The sequence below is a fragment of the Pongo pygmaeus genome, chromosome 17, assembly GCF_028885625.2.
Source record: "Pongo pygmaeus isolate AG05252 chromosome 17, NHGRI_mPonPyg2-v2.0_pri, whole genome shotgun sequence".
Taxonomy (NCBI): domain Eukaryota; kingdom Metazoa; phylum Chordata; class Mammalia; order Primates; family Hominidae; genus Pongo; species Pongo pygmaeus.
This window is the reverse complement of record NC_072390.2, coordinates 38,139,076-38,165,649: the sequence shown is the minus strand read 5'-3', so window position 1 is coordinate 38,165,649 and position 26,574 is coordinate 38,139,076. Positions and strand designations below refer to the sequence as shown.

Below are 26,574 nucleotides of genomic sequence, written 5' to 3'. Positions count from 1 at the left end.
AAAAAGCATTAATCTTGACCTTGACCAAAATTTACCATAGGATTGGCTTAATCTTGGCTCTGGAATTTTTTCTTATTGGGAGAGGAAAGGAAACATTCCATCAACTGGACAAGCCCAGGCTTTATCCTTGATCAAAGAATTTGCTTTAATGAAGCACCTGACATGCGAGTGAGAAAACACTGAAGAGGACTGTTCTCATAGCCTCATTCAGAAGAACTGACGAATGGATAATGAATCGCCTACAGTTTAACCCAAGGGTCATGTGTGCATTTATACCTTCTCCAGTTTTGGAAGGAATAACAGATACAGATCCCTGTCTCTCTCCATTCTAATTTTATCTGTGCTTTGTGCTTTAATCATAAAACCCTTCTCTGAATACCTCTGTTTCATTAATGGAAAATGGAGGCATGAGTCTCATACACGGAGCTCATTTGAAAGTACAATACTAGGCAGCTCTTTCCAGTTCATGGTTAATCCTTGTAATTGCCACAAAATTAAATTACCCAACATGCATCATCAGTTTCCAAGAACTATGGATCTAGCTCATTTCTGCCTGTTTTGCTCTAATTTGGGAATAATTAGGAGGACAATGTTCTTTCACTAATGAAAAGAAAGGCAGTAAGAAGTTAACAAGAACAAAAACACACTTTGACCCACACAAAAGTCTGCACAGAAACACAGAGGGGAGAACAAAGACCCATTCTGTATCCTCTCCTGTTTTAGATAATTTTATTAACTACAGACTTTTCTTTATTACCACTCCTTTTCCCATAGGCTAAAATCTGAATTCACTTTAATGTTGAGGTCTAAAACCACACTGGCCACTTCTGTGACTTGAAATTTACATGCATAAACATGGTGGGTAAATCAGAAACAGCTGTGGCCCACCTTCTCATCCAATGTCAATTAACCCTCAAATCTGTTGTTTGCCACTGTTTCTTACCATAGACAGAGGACATCAGGTTAACTTTGGCTTCCCAATCTTTTATTGTTGGAGTGGGAAATGAGAAAATGTTCTCTGAATTGGGCAGCCCAGGTATCCCCCACTACTACAAAGTGGTTAATGAAGTACCTGCTACTGAGAAATTATATTTTTAAGACACAAAGGATAGCAATGAAAGACTGAAAGAGAGCAACAAATTAGAGTAGTCTGTAGATAGAATAATGCCTGTAGTTTGCCTTGAAATCTCAGTGGTTCTCCAGAACCTGCACACCCTGAGGGCAAGACACACCACATTATCCATGGACACCATGGTCCTGGTTGGACCAAGGCCAGGTTGAGACCCAAGGACAGTGGTGACTCTGTATTTCTATATTGGAGGTGTGGGAGAGGCAATCTTGTTGGGAGCAGTGGGAACTTGAAGTTGCATTTGCCTGACACCTAAGAAGAGCAAACCCCAAGTGTCCAAACTAAAGAGGGTGCTAATGGAATCTATGCAGGTAGCAAGATCGACTCCTCCCCACCTTAGTTAGTCCATCCTTTGGCACTACTGAGGGAGGCTTTCTATGGAATGCTCACCTACAACCTGGCCCTGCTCTAATCAGCTTTAGGTCTGAATTCCTTCAGGCAGAACTTTTCCAAGGTGCTTTTCCACCTTCAAGCAAACCCTCCATCTCTCTGCCTTTCTGTCTTTCTCTCAATTCCTTCACCACTCTGTCACCGGCTTCCATTTCTGTGACTCTCAAGCACGTAGAGACTCTGGGGTGGCCCATTCACCAGTCAGCCTCTCTCTGGAGGAGCTTCCCTACTTAGGCCTATAAGGCCAGACATGATCTGGCCTTTGTCACCCTCCAGATTCATCAACCCCCTGCTCACTCCCCTCCAGCTACACTGGGCTCCTTGGGAAGGGAAGGGAAGGGAAAGGAGGAGAAGGGAAAGGAAGGGGAAAAGAAAAGAAAAATTAACAGACTGGAAATAGCGAAACCAACATAACAAGGACACAACTAGGGAGTGAGTTTAAGACTTAGATCAGCCCAGGCACAGTGGCTCATGCCTGTAATCCCAGCACTTTGGGAGGCCAAAGTAGGTGGATCACAAGGTCAGGAGTTCAAGACCAGCCTGACCAACATGGTGAAACCCCGTCTCTACTAAAAATATAAAAATTAGCCGGGCATGGTGGCACGCACCTGTAATTCCAGCTACTCAGGAGGCTGAGGCAGGAGAATTGCCTGAACCCGGGAGGCAGAGGTTGCAGTGAGCCAAGATCACGCCACTGCACTCCAGCCAGTGTGACAGAGTCAGACTCCATCCCAAAAAAAAAGACTTAGATCAGAAGTCACATCTCTATGGAAGAGGTGAAACACTTTGTTTTAGTTCATGGAGATAAAGTATCTTCATGCATCATCTCAAACAACAGGGATAATCTTCAATCTTAGTTAAGAGCATCAATATTTAACCCAAGGGAAAGAAATCAAGAAGGAGTCAATTCAAAAATGTTGTGCTCCTGGCCTTCTTCTTTCATTACTCTTTTCTTTCAACATTTTATCTTGAAAAATTCCCAACTTTATAGTGAACACCTTTACACTCCCCCATCTACAATTTACCATTAATATTTTACCATATTTGCTTTATCACATAATTATCCATTCCTCTATCCATCCACTAATTCATCTTATCTCTTATGCATTTCAAAATAAATTGCAGCTATCAGTCACTTTCCCCTAAATACTTCACCATGCATTTAACTAGCTGGAATTCAATATTTGTTTACAGTTTTTTCTTCTGTTATAAAATTTATAAGTGCAAAAAACTTGTAAGTGCAAAACTATTAATTGTACATCCACTAAGACAAACGCATACATCTGTGAAACCCAATTCCTCATCTAGATATAGAGCAATATCATTACCCCAAAGTTCCCCTTTCCCCTTCACAGTCAATCTCCATTATCAACTCTGCAGAGTCAACCACAGTTCTGATTTTCTCCACTATGGACTACTTTTACCTGTTTCAGAATTTCATTTAAATGGCCCTGATACTTTTGTGTGTGTGTGTTTTTAGTCGTCATTCACTCAGCATAATGTTTTTAAGATTCTTGCTTGTCGCTGCGTCCATCAGTAGTTTCTTCCTCTCTGTTGCTCCACAGAATCCCATTCTATAGTTATGCCTGAGTTTCTTCATCCATTCTACTATTGTGGGTCACCTGGGCTATTTCTAGTTGGGGGTATTTGCATAAAGCTGCTATAAACTTTTTGAAAACAAACATTTCCATTTCTTATGAATAAATGCCTATGAGTGGAAATTGTGAGTAATGGGATAGGTGTATGTTTAGCTTTATTTTTTTTAAATGGCCGTTTTCCCAAAGCAGTTGTACCATTCTGCATTGTTATCAACAATGCGTGAATAGGTGTGGTTATTCCACATCCTCACCAAAATTTCATGTTGCCAGCCTTTTTAATAATAGTCATCCTTTAAAGCTGAGGAAAAAATAGCAATCCTGGGGAGTATGTAGTGGTATGTCATTGTAATTTTAATTCGCATTTCTCTGATGACTAATAATGTTAAGCTCTTTGATGTACATTTATTGGCCATTTATATATCTACTTTTGTCAAGTAGCTATTCAAATCTTTAGAATTTTTTTGAGGTTTTTTTTTTTTTAACTGAGCTGTGGAAGTTCTTTATATATCCTGGATACCAACCATTTGTCAGGTTTATGTTTTGTGAATATTTTCTGTCTGTGACTTGCCTATTCATTTTCTTAATAGCATGTTTTGTTTTGAGCAGAAGTTTTTAATTTTGATAAAATCTAAATTCTCAATTTTTCATGGTTATTGCTGATGTTTTTGTCTGGTTTTATAAATTGCCAATAGGATGGTATTTAAATCTCCAACTATGATCATAGAATTGTCTATTTTTCCCTCTAATTCTGTCAAATTTTGCTTCACATATTTTAAAGCTCTATTATTAGATGCAAACACACTTATGATTATTGTCTCCCTGATGAATTTACTCTTAGCATTATGAAATGTCTTTATTTATTTGTGTTAATGCTCTTTGTCTTAAAGTTTACTTTACCTGATATTTTTACTCTATCCTTCTAATGTTTATTGTTTACATAGCATATTTTTTCCCATTCATTTACTTTCAACTTGTCTTTATATTTAAAGGTAAGTACTTGTAAACAATATAGTTGAGTCTTGCTTTTTTATTCATTCTTATTGCTTCTGCCTTTGAATTGGAGTGTTTAGTCCATTAACATTTAGAGTATTTTTGATATAGCTAGATTTTTTACCACTATTTGTATCTATTTTCTGCTTGCCCCTTCCTTTTGTGTTTGGTGTGTGTGTATGTGGTTTTGTGTGTGTGTATGTGTGCTTGCGCACGTGCGTGCATTTCATCCCCTGTTCCTCCATTTATCTATTTTTTGGATTATTTGAATGTTTTTAAAATTACCTTTAGAAGTATCTATTGGCCTTTTAGCTGTACCTGTTTGCATTATTTTGTCAGCAGTTGTTTTAGGGACTACAATATATATCCTTCATGTCTCACAGTCAAATTAGAGTTAATTTTGTATTATTCTTTATGCTATTGTTGCATATGTATTATATTTACCTGCATTTTATAAATACCATGAGACAACGTCATAAATTTTGTTGTAAGCAGCCCTACATACTCTAATTTTTTCCAGCTATATTGAAGTATTATTTACAAAATATTCTTTTATTTTCCTTTTCCATTATTTATTCTCTCCTCCAAAACATTTACAAATGGAATTGAGTAAAGGAAAATAATTACAGATCACTGTATTACCATAAAAGGGCAGAGATTTGGAAATAAAGAGGGGTTGGGAAGATAGATAGTTTCCTAAAATTCTTTTTTCAAAAAAAAATTCAACTCTAATTTTAGATTCGGGGTACATGTGCAGATTTGTTAGCTGAATACATTGCATGACGCTCAGCTTTGGTGTATGATTGATCCTGCCACCCAGGTACTGAGCATAGTACCCAATAGTTAGTTTTTCGACCGTTGTCGCCCTTCTTCTCTCTCCCCTCTAGTAGTCCCCAGTGTCTACTGTTGCCACCTTTATGTCCCTGAGTACCCAACGTTTAATTCCCACTTGAAAGTGAGAACATGTGGCATTTAGTTTTCCGGTTTTGCATTAATTTGCTTAGGATAATGACCTCCAGCTGCATCCATACTGCTGCAAAGGGTATGATTTCATTCTTTTTTATGTCTGTGTAATAGTCCATCATGTATATGTACCACATTTACTTTATCCAATCCACCACTGATAGGCACCAAGGTTGATTCCATGTCTTTGTTATTGTAAATAATGCTCCAATGAACATATGAGTGTATGTGACCTTTTGATGTAATAGTTTATTTCTTTTGGATATATGCCAAGTAATAGGATTACTGGATTGAATAGTAGCTTTGTTTTAAGTTCTTTGAGAAATCTCCAAACTGCTTTCCATAGTGGCTAAAATAATTTACATTCCCACCAGCAATGTATAAGTGTTCTCTTTTCTCTGCAACCTGACCAGCATTTGTTGTTTTTTGCCTTTTAATAATAGCCATTCTAGCTGGTGTGAGATGATATCTCACTGTGGTTTTGAAATGCATTTCTATGATGATTAGTGATATGGAGCATTTTTTCATATGTTTGTTGGTCACTTGTATGTCTTCTTCTGCAAAGTGTCTGTTCATGTCTTTTGCCCACTTTTTAATGGAGTTATTTGTTTTTTGCTTGCTGAACTATTGAAGTTCCTTATAGATTCTGAATATTAGACCTTTGTTAGATGCACAGTTTGCAAATATTTTCTCCCATTCTGTAGGCTGTCTGTTTACTCTGTTGATAGTTTTGTTTTTGTTTTTGTTTTTGTTTTTTTGTAGTATAGAAGCTCTTTAGTTTAATTAGGTCCCATTTGTCAATTTTTTGTTTTGTTGAAATTGCTTTTGAGGACTTAGCCATAAATTATTTCCCAAGGCCAATGTCCCGAATGGTGTTTCCTAGGTTTTCTTCTAGGAGTCTTATAGTTTGAGGTCTTACATTTAAATCTTTAGTCCATCTTGAGTTAATTATTGTATAATATATGGTGAAAGGTAGGGGTCCAGTTTCATTTTTCTGCAGATGGAGAGCCAACTATCTTAGCACCATTTATTGAATAGAAAGTCCTTTCCTTGCCAGGCATGGTGGCTTACACCTGTAATCCCAGCACTTCGGGAGGCTGAAGTGGGTGGATCACCTGAGGTCAGGAGTTTGAGACCAGCCTGGCCAACATGGTGAAACTGTGTCTCTACTAATAATAAAAAATTAGCCAGGCATGGTGGCATGCACCTGTAGTCCCAGCTACTTGGGAGGCTGAGGCAGGAGAATCGCTGGAACCCAGGAAGCGGAGGTTGCAATGAGCTGAGATCGTGCCACTGCATTCCAGCCTGGGCAACAGAGTGAGACTCTGTCTCAGAAAAAAGGAAAAAAGAAAGTCCTTTCCTCATTGCTTATTTTTGTTAACTTTGTTGAAGATCAGATGGCTGTAGGTGTGTGGCTTTATTTTTGAGTTCTGTATTCTGTATAATTTGAAGTCAGGTAATGTTATGCCTCTAGCTTTGTTCTTTTTGCTTAGGGTTGCTTTGGCTATCTGGGCTCTTTTTTTGGTTTCACCTGAATTTTAGAATAGTTTTTTATAGTTTTGTCAAAAATGACATGGATAGAAATAGTGTTGAATCTGTAGATTGCTTTGGGCAGTATGGCCATTGTAATGATACTAATTCTTCCAATCCATGAGCATCATGGAATGTCTTTTCATTTGTTTTTGTCATGTATTATTTCTTTTGGCAGTATTTTGTACTTGTCCTTGTAGAGATCTTTCACCTCCTCGGTTAGATGTATTTCTAGATTTGGGCTTTTTTTATTGTTTGTTTTTTGCAGTTATTGTAAATGGGATTGTGTTCTTGATTTGGCTCTCAGCTTGAACATTATTGGTGCGTAGAAATGCTACTGATTTTTGTACATAGATTTGTATCCTGAAACTTTACTGAAGTTATTTATCAGTTCCAGAAGCCTTCTGGGAGAGTCCTTAGGTTTTCTAAGTATAGAATCATATCATTAATAAAGAGAGATAGTTTGACTTTTTCTTTTCCTATTTGGATGTCTTCTATATCTTTCTCTTGCCTGATTGCTCTGGCTAGGACTTCCAATAATTATTGTTATTATTTTTTTTTTTTTGAGACAGTCTTTTTCTGTCACCCAAGCTGGAGTGCAGTGGCATAATCTTGGCTCACCACAACTTCTGCCTCCTGGGTTCAAGTGATTCTCATGCCTCAGCCTCCCAAGTATCTGGGATTACAGGTGCAATCCCTGCAATGCCTGGCTAATTTTTGTATTTTTTAACAGAGGCAGGGTTTCACCATGGTGGCCAGGCTGGTCTCGAACTCCCGACCTCAGGTGATCTGCCCACCTCGGCCTCCCAAAGTTCTGGGATTACAGGCATGAGACACTGCGCCCAGCCGAGAATTTGTTTTTAAATAGTACTTCATATTTGCCCAGACACGTAACATACTCTTCATTTCTTCCTAAAGATCTGAGTTTCCATCTCGTATCACCTCTCTTTAACCTGAAGAACTTCTTTTAGCGTATCTTGTAGTGTAGGTCTCTTAGGCAATAAATTCTCTTAGTTTTATTTTATCTACCAAACAATTTTCTTTTTGCTTTTATTCTTGAAGGATATTTTTACTGAATACAGAATTCTGGGATGATGGTTCTTTTTTCTTCTAGCACTTTAAAGATATTATTCCTTCTGTGACCGCCACAGTTTCTAATAAAAAGTCCGCAGTCATATTATGTTGTAATGTTTTCTCTGTCTACTTTCAAGATTTTCACTTTGTCTTAGAATTTCAGCAATTTGACTCCACTAGGCCTAGGAATTATTTTCTTTGTATTTCTCCAGGTTAGGGTTCATTAAGCTTCTTGAATCTTAGCCTATTGCAAAATTTGAGGTATTTCTTACCATTATTTCTTCACCTTTTTTTCTGATTCATTGTCTCTTCTCTGCTTCTGGGAGTCCAATTACACGTTCCTTACATCTTTTGCTATTGTCTCACAGGTTCCCAAATCTCTGTTCATTTGAAATATATATTTTTTTCTTTCTCTTCTTCAGACTAGATAAATTCTACTAATCTATCTTCAAATTCACTGACTCTTTCTTCTATTACCTCCATTCTGCTATTCGGCCCCTCCAGTGGATTTTTTATTTAACATATTGCATTTTTTAGTTATAGAATTTTCATTTTGATCCTTTTACAGTTTTTATTTCCCTGCTGATATTTATTATCTTTTCAATCACTTTGACTATATTTTAATCTATTCTCTTGAGCATAATTATAATAGCAGCTCTAAAATCCTTAACTGCTAATTCCAACATCTGGGGCATGTCAGAATTGGTCCCTATTCATTGTCTTTTCTCTTGAGAATGGGTCACTTTTTTTTGAATCTTCATATGTTAGAAAATCTAGGGTTGTATCCTACAGATTGTGAATATTGTGTTGTAGGGATTCCAAATCCATTAGCATTCCTCTAAAAAATGTTTTTTTTTTCTTTATGAGACAATTAACTTTACTCAAGCTGCACATTCTGACTCTTAAGTGGTAACTGAAATATCAAGTAAGTTATCTTAGTCTCAGATGAAATCCATCCTGTGCTTGGATTGTAGGGAAAATGGACTGAGGGGTCAGTCAGAAACTTGAGAAGAATTTATATACAGAATTAGGGATTTCCCTGCTCTTGACTTCTCTTTTCCTGGACTCCCCACCAACTTTCCACAAGTTGGAGTTGTCCTAAGCTCTGCTCTCTGGTTCTTCAGAGAACAGAGCTTTAAGACAAAGCTTCCATATTTCTGGAGAAATTTTAGCCAGACCACATGGGACCAACTTTGGCCTCCCCTCTGGGTAAAAGTCATAAAAATATGTAACTCACCCTATACTGATCCCTTTTGCCAAGTGCAGCTCCCCTCCAGTATCTTCCTGCTTATTTTTACTCTTCAGTGCTTTCAGATCATGGTTTTTGTGGTTTTGTTGTTTGTTTATTTGTCTTTTGTATTTTGCCCACAGTTTATCATATGAAACCCCAAAATATGACTCATTCTTAAGAGAAAAGACAATCAATAAAGACCAATCCTCCATGGTAGGGTTGAGTCCTGCAGCAGCCGCTAAACCATAAAAGAAGCAGAACTCTTTCCTTGACCTTTGATTATCAATATAATATAAAAGTTAATTATGCTGCTAAAATGTACACTCAAAAATGGCTAAAATGGTAAATTTTATGTCTATTTCACCACAATAAACATTTTAAAGTTAATTATGCTACCTAAATATCTAACTTAGTAAAAGGCATTTTAAGTTGGAAAACAAATGCAGTGCACCCAAACAAAAGTTCAGTAATTTCATAAGCAAAAAAAAAAAATGTTTTTGCAGACCCACTATGAAAAAAAGACTATATTGATGGTTTTCTGGAACAACAAAGTACAAAACATAATATCACTGACAGAATGATGAAGAATAACAAAGTATTCTAAAGACACATTGAATGGGCTTGACCTTTCATCCAGAGAAAGGATTCTACCTACACATTCTAGTCCAGTGTTTCTGCAACTTAACAATGCACACAAATCACTTGAAGGTCTTATAGTGCTTAGCCTTATCCTGGTATTTCTCACTTACACATAAAACCTTGTGATTTGTAACAAACCTATGACTTATATTTTACTTATATTTTAATTATCTGCAATAACAGATGATATAAAAGTAGGAGGGGGAGACAAGTGAAGAATGGTGGCTCTCTCTATGAGTATGTAGCCCTGGTTTCATATTAATGGGCATCTCATGTGAAGAACGCCTCCTCAGTGGTAACATTAACAAAACATCTAAAAGAACACAAGAAAGAATGACAATGTAGACCAAATTCATAAACATTTGACAGGACTGTTAATGAATATCTCAATGAAGAGATACCTTCCTCCACCATACACTCCCTTAACTAAATTCCAATGAAACCAGTTGTCCTACAGAAGGAATGAAAAATTAGTGTTTCATATTTGATGTCTATGAAAGACATCATTAATTATTCATAAGGCATTTCCTCACTGAGTCTAGACTCAGAATCTGTCTGAAAACAGGATGCAGGGTTAGCACTAACATTAATAGCTACTTGTCCTCCTATCTTAGAGTTTTTCTATCACAAGATGGATAGCAGCCACAGATGACAACCAGGAATCCTCCTCTCCATTTAGGCAAAGATCTAAATGGAGAAACTGATCAAAGGGGTGTGGGTAAACATACCTCAGTCCATTTTCCCTACAATCCCTAAATTACATCCAGCTAACAAGGCCTTGTGTGAGCAACAGTGGAGAAATGGTCTCAGAAAACTCTTACAATTGCCTGTCACTTTCTTGACATCTCTTCAGGAGCAGAGCTTACTGAATACTCATTCCCCATGACAACACATCCACTTTGATTTAAATAGTGCCTCACCTGACAGTTAATGCACACCCCTCCACCAGCATAGATGCCCTGGGTAGTCAAGCTTGCCTGCTGCCGCTCAACATCTGGATCATAGTAACAGTCGCTGGCATGGCCGTGGCAGTTGCATGCTGAAAAAAAAGCATAATAAGTCAATATTCTCATTATTACTATCAGACTCTTAGTAAATAGTGTAAATAATATTACTGCTAATTGAGCTATAAAAAAGTCTATTCTGGAACACCCAGGACACTCTTAGGGGAAAATTTTTAGGGCTCTTTACACAAAGACCAGGCTGTACTAAGATACAGTTTAGAACTCCTTTCATTTGATATTCCATGAGCGAAGTTTCTCTTTTTTAAAAAAAATACTACTTGGGGCCAGGCGCAGTGGCTCACGCCTGTAATTCCAGCACTTTGGGAGGCCTAGGTGGATGGATCACAATGAGTTCAGGAGTTTAAGACCAGCCTGGCCAATATGGTGAAACCCTGTCTCTACTAAAAATACAAAAATTAGCCAGGCGTGGTGGCATGCGCCTGTAGTCCCAGCTATTCGGGAGGCTGAGGCAGAAGAATCACTTGAACCCAGAAGGCGGAGGTTGCAGTGAGCCAAGATCTCGCCACTGCACTCCAGCCTGGGAGACAGAGCGAGACTCCATCTCAAAATATATATATACTATTTGGGAGGCTGAGGCATGAGAATCCTTGAAACCATGAGGCAGAGTTTGTAGTGAGCCGAGATAGTGCCACTGCACTTCAGCCTGCGCGACAGAGTGAGACTCCATTCTCCCTGCCACCGCCCCCACCCCCAAAGAAAGATATATAATCATAACAAAGGAAGGTACATTGAAATGCAGGAACACTGCCCAAGGCAACCTGGAAGTGTGTCGGGGCAGCTATCTTCATTTTGGTTCAAGTAAATTTTTTTTTTTTTTTTTGGTAACAGTCTCGCTCTGTCACCCAGGCTGGAGTGCATTGGCACGATCTTGGCTCACTGCGACCTCTGCCTCCTGGGTTCAAGCGATTCTCCCACCTCAGCCTCCCAAGTAGCTGGCACTACAGGCACCAGCCACCACACCCAGCTAACTTTAGTATTTTTAGTAGAGATGGGGTTTCACCATGTTGACCAGGCTGGTCTTGAACTCCTGACCTCAAGTGACCCGCCTGCCTCGGCCTCCCAAAGTGCTGGGATTACAAGCATGAGCCATCTCGCCCAGCCATTAAGTAACCTCCTTAAAATTGTATTTTGTGCTGCAGCGTCTTCCTTTAGGTCAACAATTTGAATAATATATTTATTTTATTTATTTACTTTTGCAACAGGATCTCACTGTCACCCAGATGGAGTGTAGTGGTGTGGTCACGGCTCAGCACAGTCTCAACTACCTGGGCTCAAGTAATCCTCCCACCTCAGCCTCCCAAGTAGCTGGGACTACAGACACGTGCCACCATGACCAGCCAATTTTTAATTACTTGTAGAGACAAGGTCTCACTGTGTTGCCCAGGCTGATCTCCAACTACTGGGCTCAAGCGATCCTCCTGCCTTGGCCACCCAAAGTACTGGGATTACAGGCGTGAGCCACCCACCCAGCAATATATTTATTTTAGTTGGTGTTTTTATTTAATTGCAATTAAACACTAACATTATTATTTATTACTGTGAAAGACCAGTATGTAGCTCTAATTTTTCCCTTAACAACTAATGTATTTAAATAGTATTAATTCAAAAACTTTTGTATATAATCTTCGTTTCATTGTTTCTTTATTTTACTGGCATGTTTTATACATACAAAATTCAATAAAATAAAATTTCACTGTCAAAAAAACATACATCCAAATGCCAATTAAACTTCATGCACGAAGAGAATATTATTACTACCACTATTACTACTACTAACAATAGCAATTGAGCTCTTAACACACTGTGAAAAGTGTTTTACATGAATTGTCTCATTTAATCTGCCCAGTAACTCTCTAAGGTAGGTACCATTATCCCTATAGTCCAGATTGGAAAACTGGGGCTTAGGTTGAGGAATATGCCCATCGTTACATAGCTTATAACTAGGAGAGGCGAAATTCTGACCTGTCTTTGTTTGACTGCAGAACCTATGCTCTTAGCCAACACTCTAAACCTTTCATTTCAACACTATATGGTAATCGTATGGGAATAATCTTAATGTTTAATTATAGGGGAATGGCTCAGCAAGCAACAGTATATTTGTTTGATTGTAAGTTCTATGACGGCAAGGGCTGTATGTGTTTTGTTTGCAATAGAGCATAGTTCTCAGCACACAGTGGGTACTCAACAAACACATGGAACAAAACTCTGTACCATCAAAAATGATGTCAAAGCATTTTTAATGATTGGGAAAATACGGGGAAATATCTAAAAATATCAAGTGAAAAAATTAGGATATAAAATTATGTAGATTATATAATCTTGAGTATTTAAAGTATGTATAAAATACTACGTATCTAACAAAATATTAATAGTAGCTCTCTGCTATGGTCCAAATGCTTGTGCCCCCCAACCCCAAATTCATAGGTGAAACCTAATCACCAGTTATTAGGAGATGGGCCCTCTGGAAGGTGATAAGTGCCCTTATAAAAGAGGCCCAGAAAGCTTCCTTGCCTGTTCCACCATGTAAGGACACAGCAAGAAAGTGGCATCTATGAACAAGAAAGCAGGCCCTCACCAGACACCAAATCTGCTGGTGCCTTACTCTTGGACTTACCAGCCTCCAGAACTTTGAGGCTATTGTTTATAAGCTACCCAGATGTTACAGCAGCTGAACAGACTAAGACACTGTTGGGGTAGTTAAATTCTTGGTGATTTTACTTTATTTATTTTTTTAATTTCCAAGTTATCTACAAATAGTATATAATACTTCTAAAATTACAAAGTATAATTTAAAACTCATTTGGGATTTTCATCTTTGCCACAATGAAAAAGATTTAACATGAGTAAAATTCTTATTCTTTCTTAGGCAGACTATATATTCATTATATTCCAATTACATCAAAATTTCCAAGTCTTGTTAGTAATTTGTATGTTTTAATCAATTTCCCAGGTGACTATGTGAAGGAAGACTTAATTAGATATTACACAAATTACCCTATAACTTGTAAAACAGGCTCAATGCCTTCTTATCTTCATTTTCTCTGTGGTGCCATGATTTTAAAAAATCAAGACATTTATATTTACTACATCAGTCATTTCTTGAGAAGTCTGTTTATTTTGAATTGTATATTTCAAAGAGAATTTAGAAAGCACCTAATAAATGGATCCTGATAGGTCTGACTTTCATGCACTATTTTTGTAACTTTTAACAATTTAATACATTTTAAAAGGATAAAAACTTATTAAAGGAGATTTAAATTTTTTTCGTATGTGTTGCAGTGAAGCATGTTATTTACAGAGGGTTCCATTAGTCTGGAAAACTAATCAGGTTGCAAATACTGGAATTCATGTAATAATGGTTAATTCAATCAAAAATATCCTAAATCAGTGTTTGAAAGCAGCAAAAGAAACAACCCCTGATTATTTTTATTATACCTTTCTCTCTTTCTGGTCCCCTCATCTGGGGTGAGGAATGGAGAAGTCATTGAGAAGGAACTGATTAACTGTGACTATAAAGTGAGACGGTCATCCAAGCAACACCTGGGACTCAGAGGTGCACCACAGCATTTCCCTGAGATAGCCACAAGACCTTCCCAGAACTTTAGTATCTCTCAAAACTCCCTTGGAAGACCACTGGGAACACCTTTTACATAAGTTTACTGGCCATAAGAGATCATCAGTCTTATCTCTTAATAGTTACAAAAAATATTTGGTCAAAAAGTATAAAGTCCTATAATCCCAGCTCTTTGGGAGGCCAAGGTGGGTGGATCACAGAGGCTAGGAGTTCAAGACCAGCCTGGCCAACGTGGCGAAACCCCATCCCTACTAAAAATACAAACAAGCAAGCAAAATTAGCCAGGCGTGGTGGCAGGTGTCTGTAATCCCAGCTACTGGAGAGGCTGAGGCAGGAGAACCGCTTGAACCTGGGAGGCAGAGGTTGCAGTGAATGAAATGTTTTCTGCAACTGCAATAAATATGTAGCTTCCCAAGGAGATTTATTTAGAAGAAAATCTGTAGTTGGATGTCTTAGGGTTTGTTTGTTAAAAATAGTAGTTGTCTTTCTTCTTTTTTTTTTTTTTTTTTTTTTGAGACAGGATCTTATTCTTTCACCCAGGCTGGAGTGCAGTGGCAGGATCAGAGCTCACTGTGCCAGCTCTTGGGCTCAAGCCATTCTCCCACCTCCGCCTCCCAAGTAGCTAGGACTACAGGCCTGCACCACCACCTCTGGCTAATTTTTCAATTTTTTGTAGACAGAGTCTCACTATGTTGCCTAGGCTGGTCTCCAACTCCTGGCCTCAAGCAATCCTCCCACCTTTGCCTCCCAAAGTGCTGGGAGCCATCACAACAGGCCTAAAAAACAAAACAAGAAAAAAATCACTTTTCTTACTTTATGTCACACTCTTAAAAGCAGTTTCCCAACTTTTTTTATTCCTTCTCTGGTCCCCTCCATCCTCCTCAATCCTACCATGTTACACTTCCCAGCACTCCATACTCCAGTACTCCCAGCTCCCTGTTTAGACTCAACCTTGCCGTCTTCTCTGGACCTTCGTCCTCAAAATAGTTGATTCCTATCCAGTATCACATCCTATGAAATGGATAAGATGTTAAAATTTTATAGTGGCTGTATCATATTTACGATTGCTAAAAAGAGAGGTCAACGTATTAAAGCACGGAGCCCCATCATGCTTGGTCATCATCATTATTGTTCTTTTTCTTCTCAAATGCACATCTGAATTCAGAGGAGGGCACTTTTCCCTCCAGTCTGAGGTTCTTATTACAACAGACAGACTTGAGCCCCTAAGACTGACATGACCCCAGCCTCTTCACTAGCATGGGGAAAATAGCCTCAGCTCCCAGGGAGAGGGGAAGAAGGCCACATGTGGCCCCCACCCCAGCCCCACACCCACCTTCACACTCGTGGCTCTGCTCCCACGCGGCGGGCCGCCAGCGCCTCTGATTGTACCCTGTGCAGCAGCGATCACACGTCTCCCCACAGGTGTGGTGCTGGCATTCACACCGAAACCTGGGCATGTGGGCAAAGTGCATCTCAGTTATTGAAAAGTTTTGATGTTGATCCTATATGTGCGAACCTGACACATGAGTCATCACGGTCATCCACAGCACCATTCACTGAGGAATTAGGAGAACACAAACTTCGCAAGTATTATTTAAGCCTCCCATATCCTGCTTATTATCTCCATTTTACAGATGGTAAGACTGAGAATCAGAGGTATTAAGATACCTGCCAAAGGTCAGGCAGTGATAAATGGAGAGCCAGACTTCCAACCTCACTTGGCTCTGAGGCCCCAGCTCTGTCTTCTCTACTCCATTGTTACAATAAATGAACACAGGAGCACTCAAGTGCTGAGTTTACTGAGATGTGTTAAGTATCACACCTGCATAAAGATCTGGAGTCCTACGACTAAGATCTGCTCAAGTTTCTTACTCTCAACCTGTGGTCATGCCCAGAGATTTACCCAATTCAAGAGCCAGCTGCTAATAAGATCCCAGAGGGCTCTGCTTCCAGAGGCTGCGCCAGCTCCATCATGGGGCCAAAAGTTGAGACCACTCAGAGAGGCAAAGGGTTAAAAGTCTCAGTTCAAAAGGGTGTACATCTGCTTTAACATTCCAAGTTAAAATGAAATTGTTTCAGCCGTGGCTTTGGATTGGAACTCCAAGCTTTGAGCTCCCTCCTTCCGTGCTTGAAAGAGGATTCAAAACCATCGTCCAGCCCTGGTGTGATTCCGTTTTGCGCAGCTGTCTGTGGAGCAGGAGTCATTCCTCTTTGTCTGCCTTCTCTCTCTCACGTAAGAGCGCGCCACCACCCCACAGAAGATTCGATGGATGAGCCCCCTGAAGCCTCAGAACTATCTTTTTGGCAACTGCTGGGGGGAGCTGGAGAGAGGCCAAGCAGGGTCTAGTGGCAGTGAGGGTGGGGGCTGGGGAGGGGACTGAGGAGGAGGAGGAGCTGGAGAGGAGGAAGGGGAGGGGAAGGGTTAGAGGTGGGAATCCGGCTGCATCCCAGGATGCTGGAGAGCGCCAAGCAGGCTGGAGGCCTGAGGGAAGTGGGAAGAGCTGCCGGATCTGGAAGGATGGGAGCCACGAGGGAGCCGGGGGCATGAAGGGGTGGGAAGACGGCCTGAAGCCCCAGGAGCGTGAGCCAGGCGAGGCCCAGGGCCTGAGGTAAGGTGGAACCAGCCTGCCGAAAGTTCGGGTTGCCTGGAGCTGGGTAGTGGTTGTTTTCCTAGGAGCGTGCGTCAGGCGGGCGTCGTAGGCTTCTAATTCCCGGCTGGGTTGGTCCAGGAGGCTGGGTTTGCGGGGAAGCACGCGCCTCCCCGTTGGAGGAGGGCACAGACGCGCAGCCTGGCGTTGTTCTCCAGTCCCCAGGCCTCAGAGTTTGGGGCTCCTGGACCCAGAATTCACCCGAGTGCTTCAGCCAGTTACTGGGGCGGGGCGGGGCGGGGCGGGGGCAGGGAATCGGGAGCAGGGAGGCTTGGAGGGGACTGAGAAGGCAACCACCACTGGGAGCACATGGTTGCCACGTGGTTGGGGAAGGACTGGGTGCAGGCGTCGCATCCAGGGCTCCCTGAGTCTTGGCACTCCCGAGCCTGGGATGCCGTGGCTCAGGTGAAGTGGGCTGGTAGCACCAGGATTCTGGAGTTCTTCGTCCAGCCCTTACAACATCTACTGTGATGGCAGCTCTCAGTTTTGGAGCCCCTTTCCTGTCTCACTGTGGTAGATGGAACTTGCCCCACTTTGCAGATGACGATACTGGTGCTCAGAGATAAACTCACTTGACAAAGGCCGTGATTGTAGGCAAAGAGACTAAATCTAAACCAAGATGCTTGACTCCGTAGCTGGTGCTTCCTGAATATCGTGAATATGAAAGAGGCTTTGGGTTTGGGTTGTGTTTTTTTTTTTTTTTTTTGGCGGGGGGTGGGGGCGGGGGAAGCAGCGGGGGTGTCCCCGCATGCTGCCGTTTGTGCGGCATTGAGCAAACAGCTTTTTTTTTTTTTAATATGAGAAACGTGCAGTGTTCGGTTTGAGTCAAATAAAGACCCGAGACTATTAAAACAACAACAGCAAAACGCCTTGTCTAAGAAGGCTCTTGGCTGTGCCTGTAGGGATTCCATCAACTCTTCTCTAAGGGAAGGTGGTGTGGCATATATTCAGTTTTATTCCCAAGAGAGAGTGACATCCCTCTCCACACTCAACTGCCTGTTAAAGCACATGGACATAGATCTACCTGGCAGCACAGAACAACTGGCATCCAAATGGGCTCTTGTTGGAGAAGCGATTTCAGCTCATTGCCAATTAAACATTTGGCATTAGCTAGACTACAAGATTATTTAGGGAGGACTGCTTCAAGAATATGTAGTCCAACTCCACACATAGGGTGATTAAAATTGAGCATAGCAAAAAAAGGAGCTGGCTACCCATCTGAGTCCCATTGGCACTGCCAAATCACTGCTTTTCCTCTCTTGCAGACCAGACTGATGGTTAATAATACATCTGCTGTAAATATGTTATTTAAAGATGTCACTGATTAGATAATTCCCTTCGTGATGACCACTCCGCCCCACCCCTAGGGAAAATTGTTATTTGGCACTAGTGTCAACAATCATGTTTTTTCTAAGTAACTTATTACTTTTTAGCTTATGATCATAGTGAAATATGAAGCCAAGCAGATTTCCCTTTTTGAGTTGGCTGCTAGGAAGCTCAGAATTAAATTTGAGGTCCTTCTGCTTATCCATGCAGCAAGGTCAACATGGTACACATGCTTGGTTAAACCCCTCTTCTTGGGTTCTGCCTCATTAGCAAGTAATTTTTCTGATTGTCCAGGCTTGGCTCTACCCATTAAGTTTCTGAATCCCTTTAAATTATTATAAGATTTCTACCTCATCATGGATGTGGATTTCATCAGCATTTGTTCAAGGTCAGCCTGTTGGGCAGAAGCAAACCAGCAGACAAGGAAAGGCAGGCAGTCGTGTTGAAGTGGATTGCTGCCAAACTGAGCCTTTCACCAAGGCTTGGGAAGACCTCCACACATGTGTATTGGGAGAATTAACCACCCAGTGTAGAACTCCTCCAGTTCTGCCAGGGTCTCCAGGGTTCAGTAGCCTTTCTAAGCAGGAAGCTCATGCCCTCTGTGGTGGCGTGTACTCCTTTCCCACATGGCAGTATTTTGTTCCAGGCTCAGGGACATTAGCTGGACCTCTTCTCTCCTCTCTCCAACTCAGAACTTATTTGACCTGATTTCTAGTGTCTTAGGGAGATAGGAGATTACAGGGTGGAAATAGATTAACCATTAATAAACAAGTCATTTTCCACTAAAGGTTAATCATTTCGTGTGTAAGCTCTCTCAACAGCACTGCCGGATCCTTGAAGGGGGAACAACAACATTAAGGGTTATGGCTGGTCAAGGAGAAGGGCCCCACAAAGCACATCACAGACCTTGAGAACTAGCAATTCTGCCTGAACACAAAGCTAGACCTAAAGAAGCACAAGCCTGAATCTGACTAAAAGTGAAATACATCTCAGGTAAATGCTGCTCATGAAATATTGTAGACTTTAAGTTAAACATTGAGATAAAATGATTACTATATCTGGCATCTGGTAATTTCCAGCCCTTTAAAGTATCCCTCTTGCAGTGGTAACACAAATGTATTGCTGAACCTCAACGTTTAAGACTCATGCATCTTATTGTATGCAAAATATACTCGAATTAAAAACAAAAAGGGTGCATTCATGTTCACAGCAGCATTAGTCACAATAGCCAAAAGGTGGAAGCACCCCAAGTGTGTATCCACGAATGAATGGATAAACAGAATGTAGTATATACATATATACAAGAAAATACTGTTCAGCTTTGAACAAAAAGAAAATTCTGACACATGCTCAATGTGGATGAATCTTGAGGACATTATGCTAACTGAAATAAGTGATGACAAATTTAATAACCCAGTATTTGTTGCAAAAGGACAAATACTGTATGATTCCACTTATATGAGGTACCTAGGATAGTCATGATGGTTGCCAGGGGCCAGTGGTAGGAGGAAACAGGGAGTTGTTTAACAGGTATAGAATTTCAATTTTGCAAAACGAAGAGTTCTGGGGATTGGTTGCGCAACAGTGTAAACATAGTTACCACTACTGAACTGTCACTTTAAAATGGTTAAAATAGTAAATTTGATGTGTATTTCACCACAATTTAAAAAACAAGGATTTGAAATGTATACCCTAATCCCATTAAACCAGGAGTGACAAGTTCTATTTCTCTTGCCAGCTCTAATCAATTGGCTGCCTGAGGTATGTCTTGGGGGTGATCTGGTGGCTGGGACACAGATTTTCCAGAGTGCTGTGATTGATTAGCCATGTCTGCCAGGGCCCATAGGGGTTATGTGAAAGAAAATGGAGAGTTGGTGGAGAGGAGGCACACACCCCCCACCTATTCATTGATCCTGAATCATTCCTATTGAGGACAGGAACCTAGAAACATTTAATGGGATGCAAACATCCACTGAAATAATTAGACTTAATCATAGTAAGGCTGAAAAAAATCTGCACAGTGTACTTACAGTTTTTCAGGATTGTTTACATTGCACACTTCAGCATGGCCATTGCAAACACACTGCCCACCAATGCTGATGTCCTTTATGCTGTAATAATACTGCACAACAGAACACAGAACACACAAGTTTCACTGAACAGTGACAAAAACTTTCTCTTACTAGTCTTTAACCCACATCTGCTGCCTCTGCTTCCCTTTTAAAATTCCATGTTCTTGAGCCCTACATTGGGATGTAACATGTCTTATAAAATAAACACATTCCTCAATAAAATGTAATAACATACTGCTGAATTTGTGCATTTAAAAAATCAAATGCTTGAAGTTCATGAAGGGAAATTGCCTTAGAAGACAATCATACTTTATAGCCTATAGGAAAGGGATCAATTACTTCCAAGTTTATTTTTTATGTAAATTAAAATAATTTTTACATTATGTTCTTTACAAATGAATTTTATACATTGAAAATATTTATTTATCGAAACTAAATTTTTATACCAAAAAATGTTGCACTTGCTTTGTGCAAAATACTATCCCAGGTTCTGGGAAGGGAGATAATATTTACAGAGATGGATCCAATACATCCCTGAGACTGGAGGGGCCACCAGTATTTGCTGAAGCCTTCCTAGCACAGGGTCAAAAAGGCTAGAGTCAAAGTTTCAAGCTCCAGAAAGGCCAGACAGAGCCAGCTCAGATCCAGCTGAGGATTGGCCCCTAAACCAGGCCACAAATATGTGTATACCCTCTCATTGACAAGGCCCCTCTCCAATATGTTGGAGGCCTCTGCAGTGCTGACAATAGGCAGCTCCTCCTGCCAGCTCCCTCTGCCAGCAACCTTCCTTCTCAGACTTGGCAGGAGACTGCCCAGGATTTGGGAGGAATGTGAGGACTGTAGAACAATCTTTCTCATTGAGGCCATGCTGCCAGTGAGAAGAATATCTGTCAGCGAGAAGTCTTTGGATTCACAAGGACAAGAGGGTTTTTGTCCCTTTATTGTTGTTGTTGAGTGTGGTTGCCTTAAAGAGCCCTATTGATTTAATGTTGGGGTTCTGTTCTGGTTCCCTAATTAAAACCTGTTAAAGTGTCAATGCTTCCTGGAAACATCTTAGTCTGAAGGCATTAACAGCCCCCCTTGTTAATACAGATAAGTCAGTATTACCAGGGCTTTCTGTGACAAATTAACACTCAGGGGCTTTCCTGCTGGCCGCTGTAAAAGTTCCCCTCCACACGTATTAAGGGCAGCAGCAGCAAGAGAAACCCCCAGTCAGCCTTCACCCAGCAGCACACGTGATCTGTGTCATAAGGTAGCTGGTATCATATTCCTCCATGAAAGAAGCAACCTAAACTTGGGGGGTTAAGATTATGTATTATGTATGTGGTACACTCCATAAAACAATTATTTAATGGAGAGGCCTGTATTCATCTAAGTGAAAAGTAATATACATAGATATGTATGACTGCAAATCTTGCAACCCCCAAAAAGACAATTTAAGAAAAAAAAAAATTGGTAGGGTACATTTGTGGCAGTGCCCCAGGGCACATGGAGGAACAGAAACACAGCCCAGCTATAGTTTATGAGAAAGTCCAGCCCTCCCTTGTAAATATCCATCCTCAGATTCAACACAGTCCCCAACTACACAGAAGCTCAGAGGGAGCTGAGGAGAGCAAAAAATACAAAAGATAGGCCACCTACACCCAAGGTGCCTGCCTTTCTGGAAAATGCTCAAAACTACACTTTTCCCTCCCTTCCTTTCCCAGCTCTCTGATGTTACCTATATAAAAAGCCAAACTCTATAAGGTGCACTGGGCATCTTCCATTCACCCTCCAGATCTGCTCTCCACCTTCTCCACCCTGTCCTGTGCCTAGGAGCTGAACTTTATGGTTGCAACCGATGGACTGTCTCTCTCTGGCTTCTTGTTTGGTTTGGCCAATGGAAGGCACCAGCAGATCAGAGGGTGGAAGAAGAGTGAGCTCAATGTGTTTATTCTGTGGGCTCCCTCTGTGCCCAGGAAACAAGTGTACTGCCCTGACACCTGAGAGTGAGAGATGTTCATGGTGTACCTCCAACACAGGAGAGGGTACTAGTGCTCACCAATACCTATGTGCCTCCATTTCACCTAGATGACATCACCCAGCCTCCCTGCATCTAAGTGAGGCTATAATATGACCAGTTCTTGCCCATAGAAGTAACCTCTGATGAGAAGCAGGTAGATTTTTCTCTATACTCTCTCTTCCCTCATCTGATGACCAAGATGTAGGGGATCCAGAGGAGGACTCTGAGGTCCTACAAAATGGCTGCACCTCTGGATAGAAAGAACCTGCTTCCCTGAATTACTGTTTGGAGCCGATCCTACCTGCTGACCCATGTTAAACTGTAATAGGAGCAAGAAACAAAGCTTTATTTTGTTAAGCCACTGAGATTTGGGGATTGCTGGCTGTAGTATTAATTATCCCATCCAGACTATTACCAGGCTGATTATAATCATTCGCCTTTCATCTTCTTTGAATATAATGATTTTTCTTCAAACAGCCATTTTTATAAGTCATTAGATATAAACTCCTAGTTATATCTAGTATTTCAGACAAGAACAACTCCCACACCTACATCATTACAGGCTATAAAGGTTACTTAAAAGAGTTCAAGGCAATTAATTTGGTGAGCCAAAAAAATGAATAAATAAAGTAACAAAACAAATGCTCTGACTACTCACCCGCCGAGTGACAGTTGGATCTCGCTGGGCTTTGGAGATGAGGTGTCCAAGAAGCGTATTGGTTCGAAGAAAACGCAAGCGGATGTTTGTTGCCTTGGTAAACTCCCTCAGGGTTTGAGAGAAAGTAAAATTTTTTGCACCTGGACGACCGTTTATCAAGGACACCACAACCTAAAACGACCACACACACATAAAGGGGGAAAAAGTTCCTTTTATCAAAATTTAGCAGCAAGTAAGTAAAAATAACTCACATGCCCCAAGGCACTTGGTTTCTTTGAGCCATTTGATATTCGTAGGGGATCTTGGGTCTTGTTTATGTCTAAAAACATCATTGCTAGTCCCATCTTCCCTCACACTTCCTGGTTCCAAGGTCTGGCAATATGTCTTTGAAATCTGGGCTCTCAGGAGATGTTATCACTACGTTTTCAAAGCCTTTGTTCTATCATTGTAGTTGTGGGACTGTAACACTATGAAATGTTGAAAACATAATGTTAAAATCTGTAAATATAAGGACACAACTTTGTCAAGCTGCATCAAAGAAGCAAAGCTAAAGTAACCCAAAAATCTACATGAGGTTGAAAAAAGGAAATCTCTAGATATAAAGTTTGACAGTAATGGGGCTTAAAAAAAAAAAACCTGTGTAAACCTTCCATTTTGTTTTAAAGCCCAAAGTGATGAAGCCCAAGTGTCAACCATTGGAAATATGAACCACTCATGAGCTGTCAGAAGATACCACATACCCATGCTCAAGTAAGATCTCTCTACTTAAAGAGAGGGAGGCTGACACCTTTGATGGAAGTTTATTTGAAACTCAGTTCATATTCATTATGGCCTCACAATTTCCATGGAAGTCTTCTCTGATTGTTTCGCCTTTGTTTGCCTATCTCCCTTAACAATAGCCAACCTGACTTTACAAGGACCAAATGCAACCCCACAGGGACAGCAATTTTTTCTCTCCAACAGATTACACCCATTCTACCAAAAGGGATCAAGGATCAGGTAGGATTGGCTCCATGCAGTCATTCAGGGAAGCAGGCTCTTTCTATCTAGAGGTACAGCCATTCTGTAGGACCACAGAGTCCTCCTCTGGATCCTCTACATCTGGTCTTCAGATGAGGGAAGAGAGAGTGTAGAGAAAATCTACCTGCTGCCACTTGTCCTTCCTCTCCTCACTCTTACGGGGGATCATGGGATCATAGGTGAAGAGGTAAGGGGTCATCATTTCAGTTACCAGCAAGCCACTTTCTAAATACATCACCAGAAAGGACAGTTCAAGACCTGTGGGCCTTGAATCAAGAATCCTGACTTTCTGGGGATAACTGAAATCCCCCAACAGAATTTCCAACCTGGTTCATTCTGGGAGCCCTCAGTGTGATTCCTTTACTGTTCAGTCCCAAGCCCTGTTTCCATCCTGATCTACATTAGATGTCCTTGAAAGTGCAAGTTTCGTAATTATGAAAAATTGGATATCCTCATGGTCATTTCTGAGTCTTATCTCTTCCAGTCTTCCAAATCTACTTACCTCACCATTTTCCAAAGGTACAATACGGGAATATTCAGTAACACAAAGTACATCATCATCCCGGGTGACAGCCATATTTGCCTCCCGCCCAAATTCTTTTAAACAGTCTACTTTAGAATCTAGAAGGAAAATATTTTAATATTATAAAACAAAATATTATCATTTTGTTGCAAATCTCTTAAGAAGCCTTATGTTTCCTTAAGAAAATACACAAAGAAGGAAAGAACAGAAAGGCATTTAAAACTTTCAGAGAAAGGCTGATAATGGAGTTTTTAATTCATGAAAGAAAATACCAAGCCATTTCAGGCCAGTTGACTTTCAGTGGCAATGCTTGGAGATGCAGTGCTAACTCCACGCTCCTACTTAGTCAAGTTTATCTTCTCAGGAAACCTAGTGGAAAACCCAATGCCTATAAGCAAAATTCTTGTCCACCTCTGTTCATCATAGGGTTCAGAAACCCTGACATTCTTCATTAGTGAAGATAACAGAGTCGAGGTAAGTAAAGCACAGCACAGGATCTATAAAGATGGAACTTAGTTTCTAATTCTGTATAAAGGGAAAAAGATTGGAGATGACAGTTATTAAAGTCATCTCATCGATTCACAGCTTCTACTGTCTTACAGGTACTCCCAAATAGTGCCAAGAACTGTTGTCATAAAAGGAGTTTCTACTTCATTTCTGCATGTGGTATCCTTGAAATTATTGAACACATGCTTGAGAAATGGGGATATTCTCTTTTTTTTTTTTTTTTTTTTTTGAGATGGAGTCTCACTCTGTCACCCAGGCTGGAGTGCAGTGGCACTGTCTTGGCTCATTGCAACCTCCGCCTCCTGGATTCAAGTGATTCTCCCACCTCAGCCTCCTGAGTAGCTGGGACCACAGGTGCACACCACCACACCTTGCTTATTTTTGTATTTTTAGTAAAGACAGGGTTTTACCATGTTGGCCAGGCTGGTCTCAAACTCCTGACCTCAAGTGATCCACCTGCTTTGGCTTCCCAAAGTGCTGGGATTACAGTCAATGTTCTGAGAGTAATTTAGAGGTTAAAAGTGACCAGTCCCTAACTAGTCATACTGAGAGATTAATTTTCTTTTCTTTTTTTTTTTTTTTTTTTTTTGAAATGGAGTCTCATTCTGTTGCCGAGGCTGGAGTGCAGTGGTACAATCTTGGCTCACTGCAACCTCTGCTTCCTGGGTTCAAGTGATACTCCGACCTCAGCCCCCCGAGTAGCTGGGATAACAGGCACGTGCCACCATGCCTCGCTAATTTTTGTATTTTTAGTAGAGACAGGGTTTCGCCATGTTGGCCAGGCTGGTCTCAAACTCCTGACCTCAGGTAATCCACCCGCCTTGGCCTCCCAAAATACTGGGATTATAGGGGTGAGCCACCGCACCCAGCCGAGATTAATTTTCTAATTAAATCCATAGTCTTGATCTGTTCCAAGTAATTAAAGCCACGCAGAACATGGTAGGCAAGATTACTTACGAGCAAAATATTGCCATGGTGAGTAGGTGCTTCCAAAGTCTACAGATCTTTCCAAGACCCAAAGGTCAGGGCGAGGAGAATTTGCAAATTTGATTAAAATATAGGCCACATGGAAGAGCTGATAAAAGAGATACAGTTATTAATGTCATCTCATCGATTCACAGCTTCTACCATCTCTATATGATGCTGATTCCCAAGGCAACATGTCCCCCTACAATCCCTTGCTCAAGATCCCGATCCTGATTCCTAACTGTCTATTGGACATCTCTACTCAGCTGCAGCCTCTCAAGCTGATCAAATTCAAAACAAAAATCATTATCTTTCTTTCTCCACCAATATACACATTGATCATCATCTTTGTCACACCTTAACCAATATGCCATTCCATTTCAACCAGTCTACAGTGTATCTTAAAATCTATGCATTCAGAAAAATCTGATGGCAAGCAATAGTCATCACGTGCTAAACCCTCCCAGGGCCAAGAACCAAGAGAACAGCCCAGAGTGTTTCCCAGCAGTGTCTTAACCCTGGTTCCAGGTTTTGGACAGATCACAGCTGCCAGAACTGAAACCCAAGCAGCTGTTTGATGGAGTGGTAGCACTCCTTCCCTGTGGATCTCCTCCGGCCTCATCTTTTCCTGATTGTTCTCCCTCTTATCGGCTTTCTCATTCGCCCTCATCACTCTTTTGCCCATGGCCAGGATGATGCAAAAGTATGG

The 26,574-nt window shown here is 40.8% G+C and overlaps 1 protein-coding gene across 6 annotated transcripts in view; it reads right to left on the bottom strand.

Moving 5' to 3' along the window:
* Positions 1-26,574, bottom strand: part of LAMA3 (laminin subunit alpha 3) — a 284,588-nt gene that overhangs the window by 192,733 nt on the left and 65,281 nt on the right. For all 6 annotated transcript variants that reach the window (XR_010124155.1, XM_063653496.1, XM_054461048.2 and 3 more), the window contains exons 3-8: positions 25,857-25,974; positions 24,372-24,490; positions 22,850-23,020; positions 20,148-20,239; positions 15,477-15,592; positions 10,465-10,583 (exon numbers count right to left, since the gene is read on the bottom strand). Coding sequence is in view for 5 of the 6 variants with exons in the window: in XM_063653496.1 (XP_063509566.1) it covers positions 10,465-10,583; positions 15,477-15,592; positions 20,148-20,239; positions 22,850-23,020; positions 24,372-24,490; positions 25,857-25,974 (735 nt within the window). In the remaining variant the exon portion in view is untranslated. The remainder of the gene's footprint in view (positions 1-10,464; positions 10,584-15,476; positions 15,593-20,147; positions 20,240-22,849; positions 23,021-24,371; positions 24,491-25,856; positions 25,975-26,574) is intronic.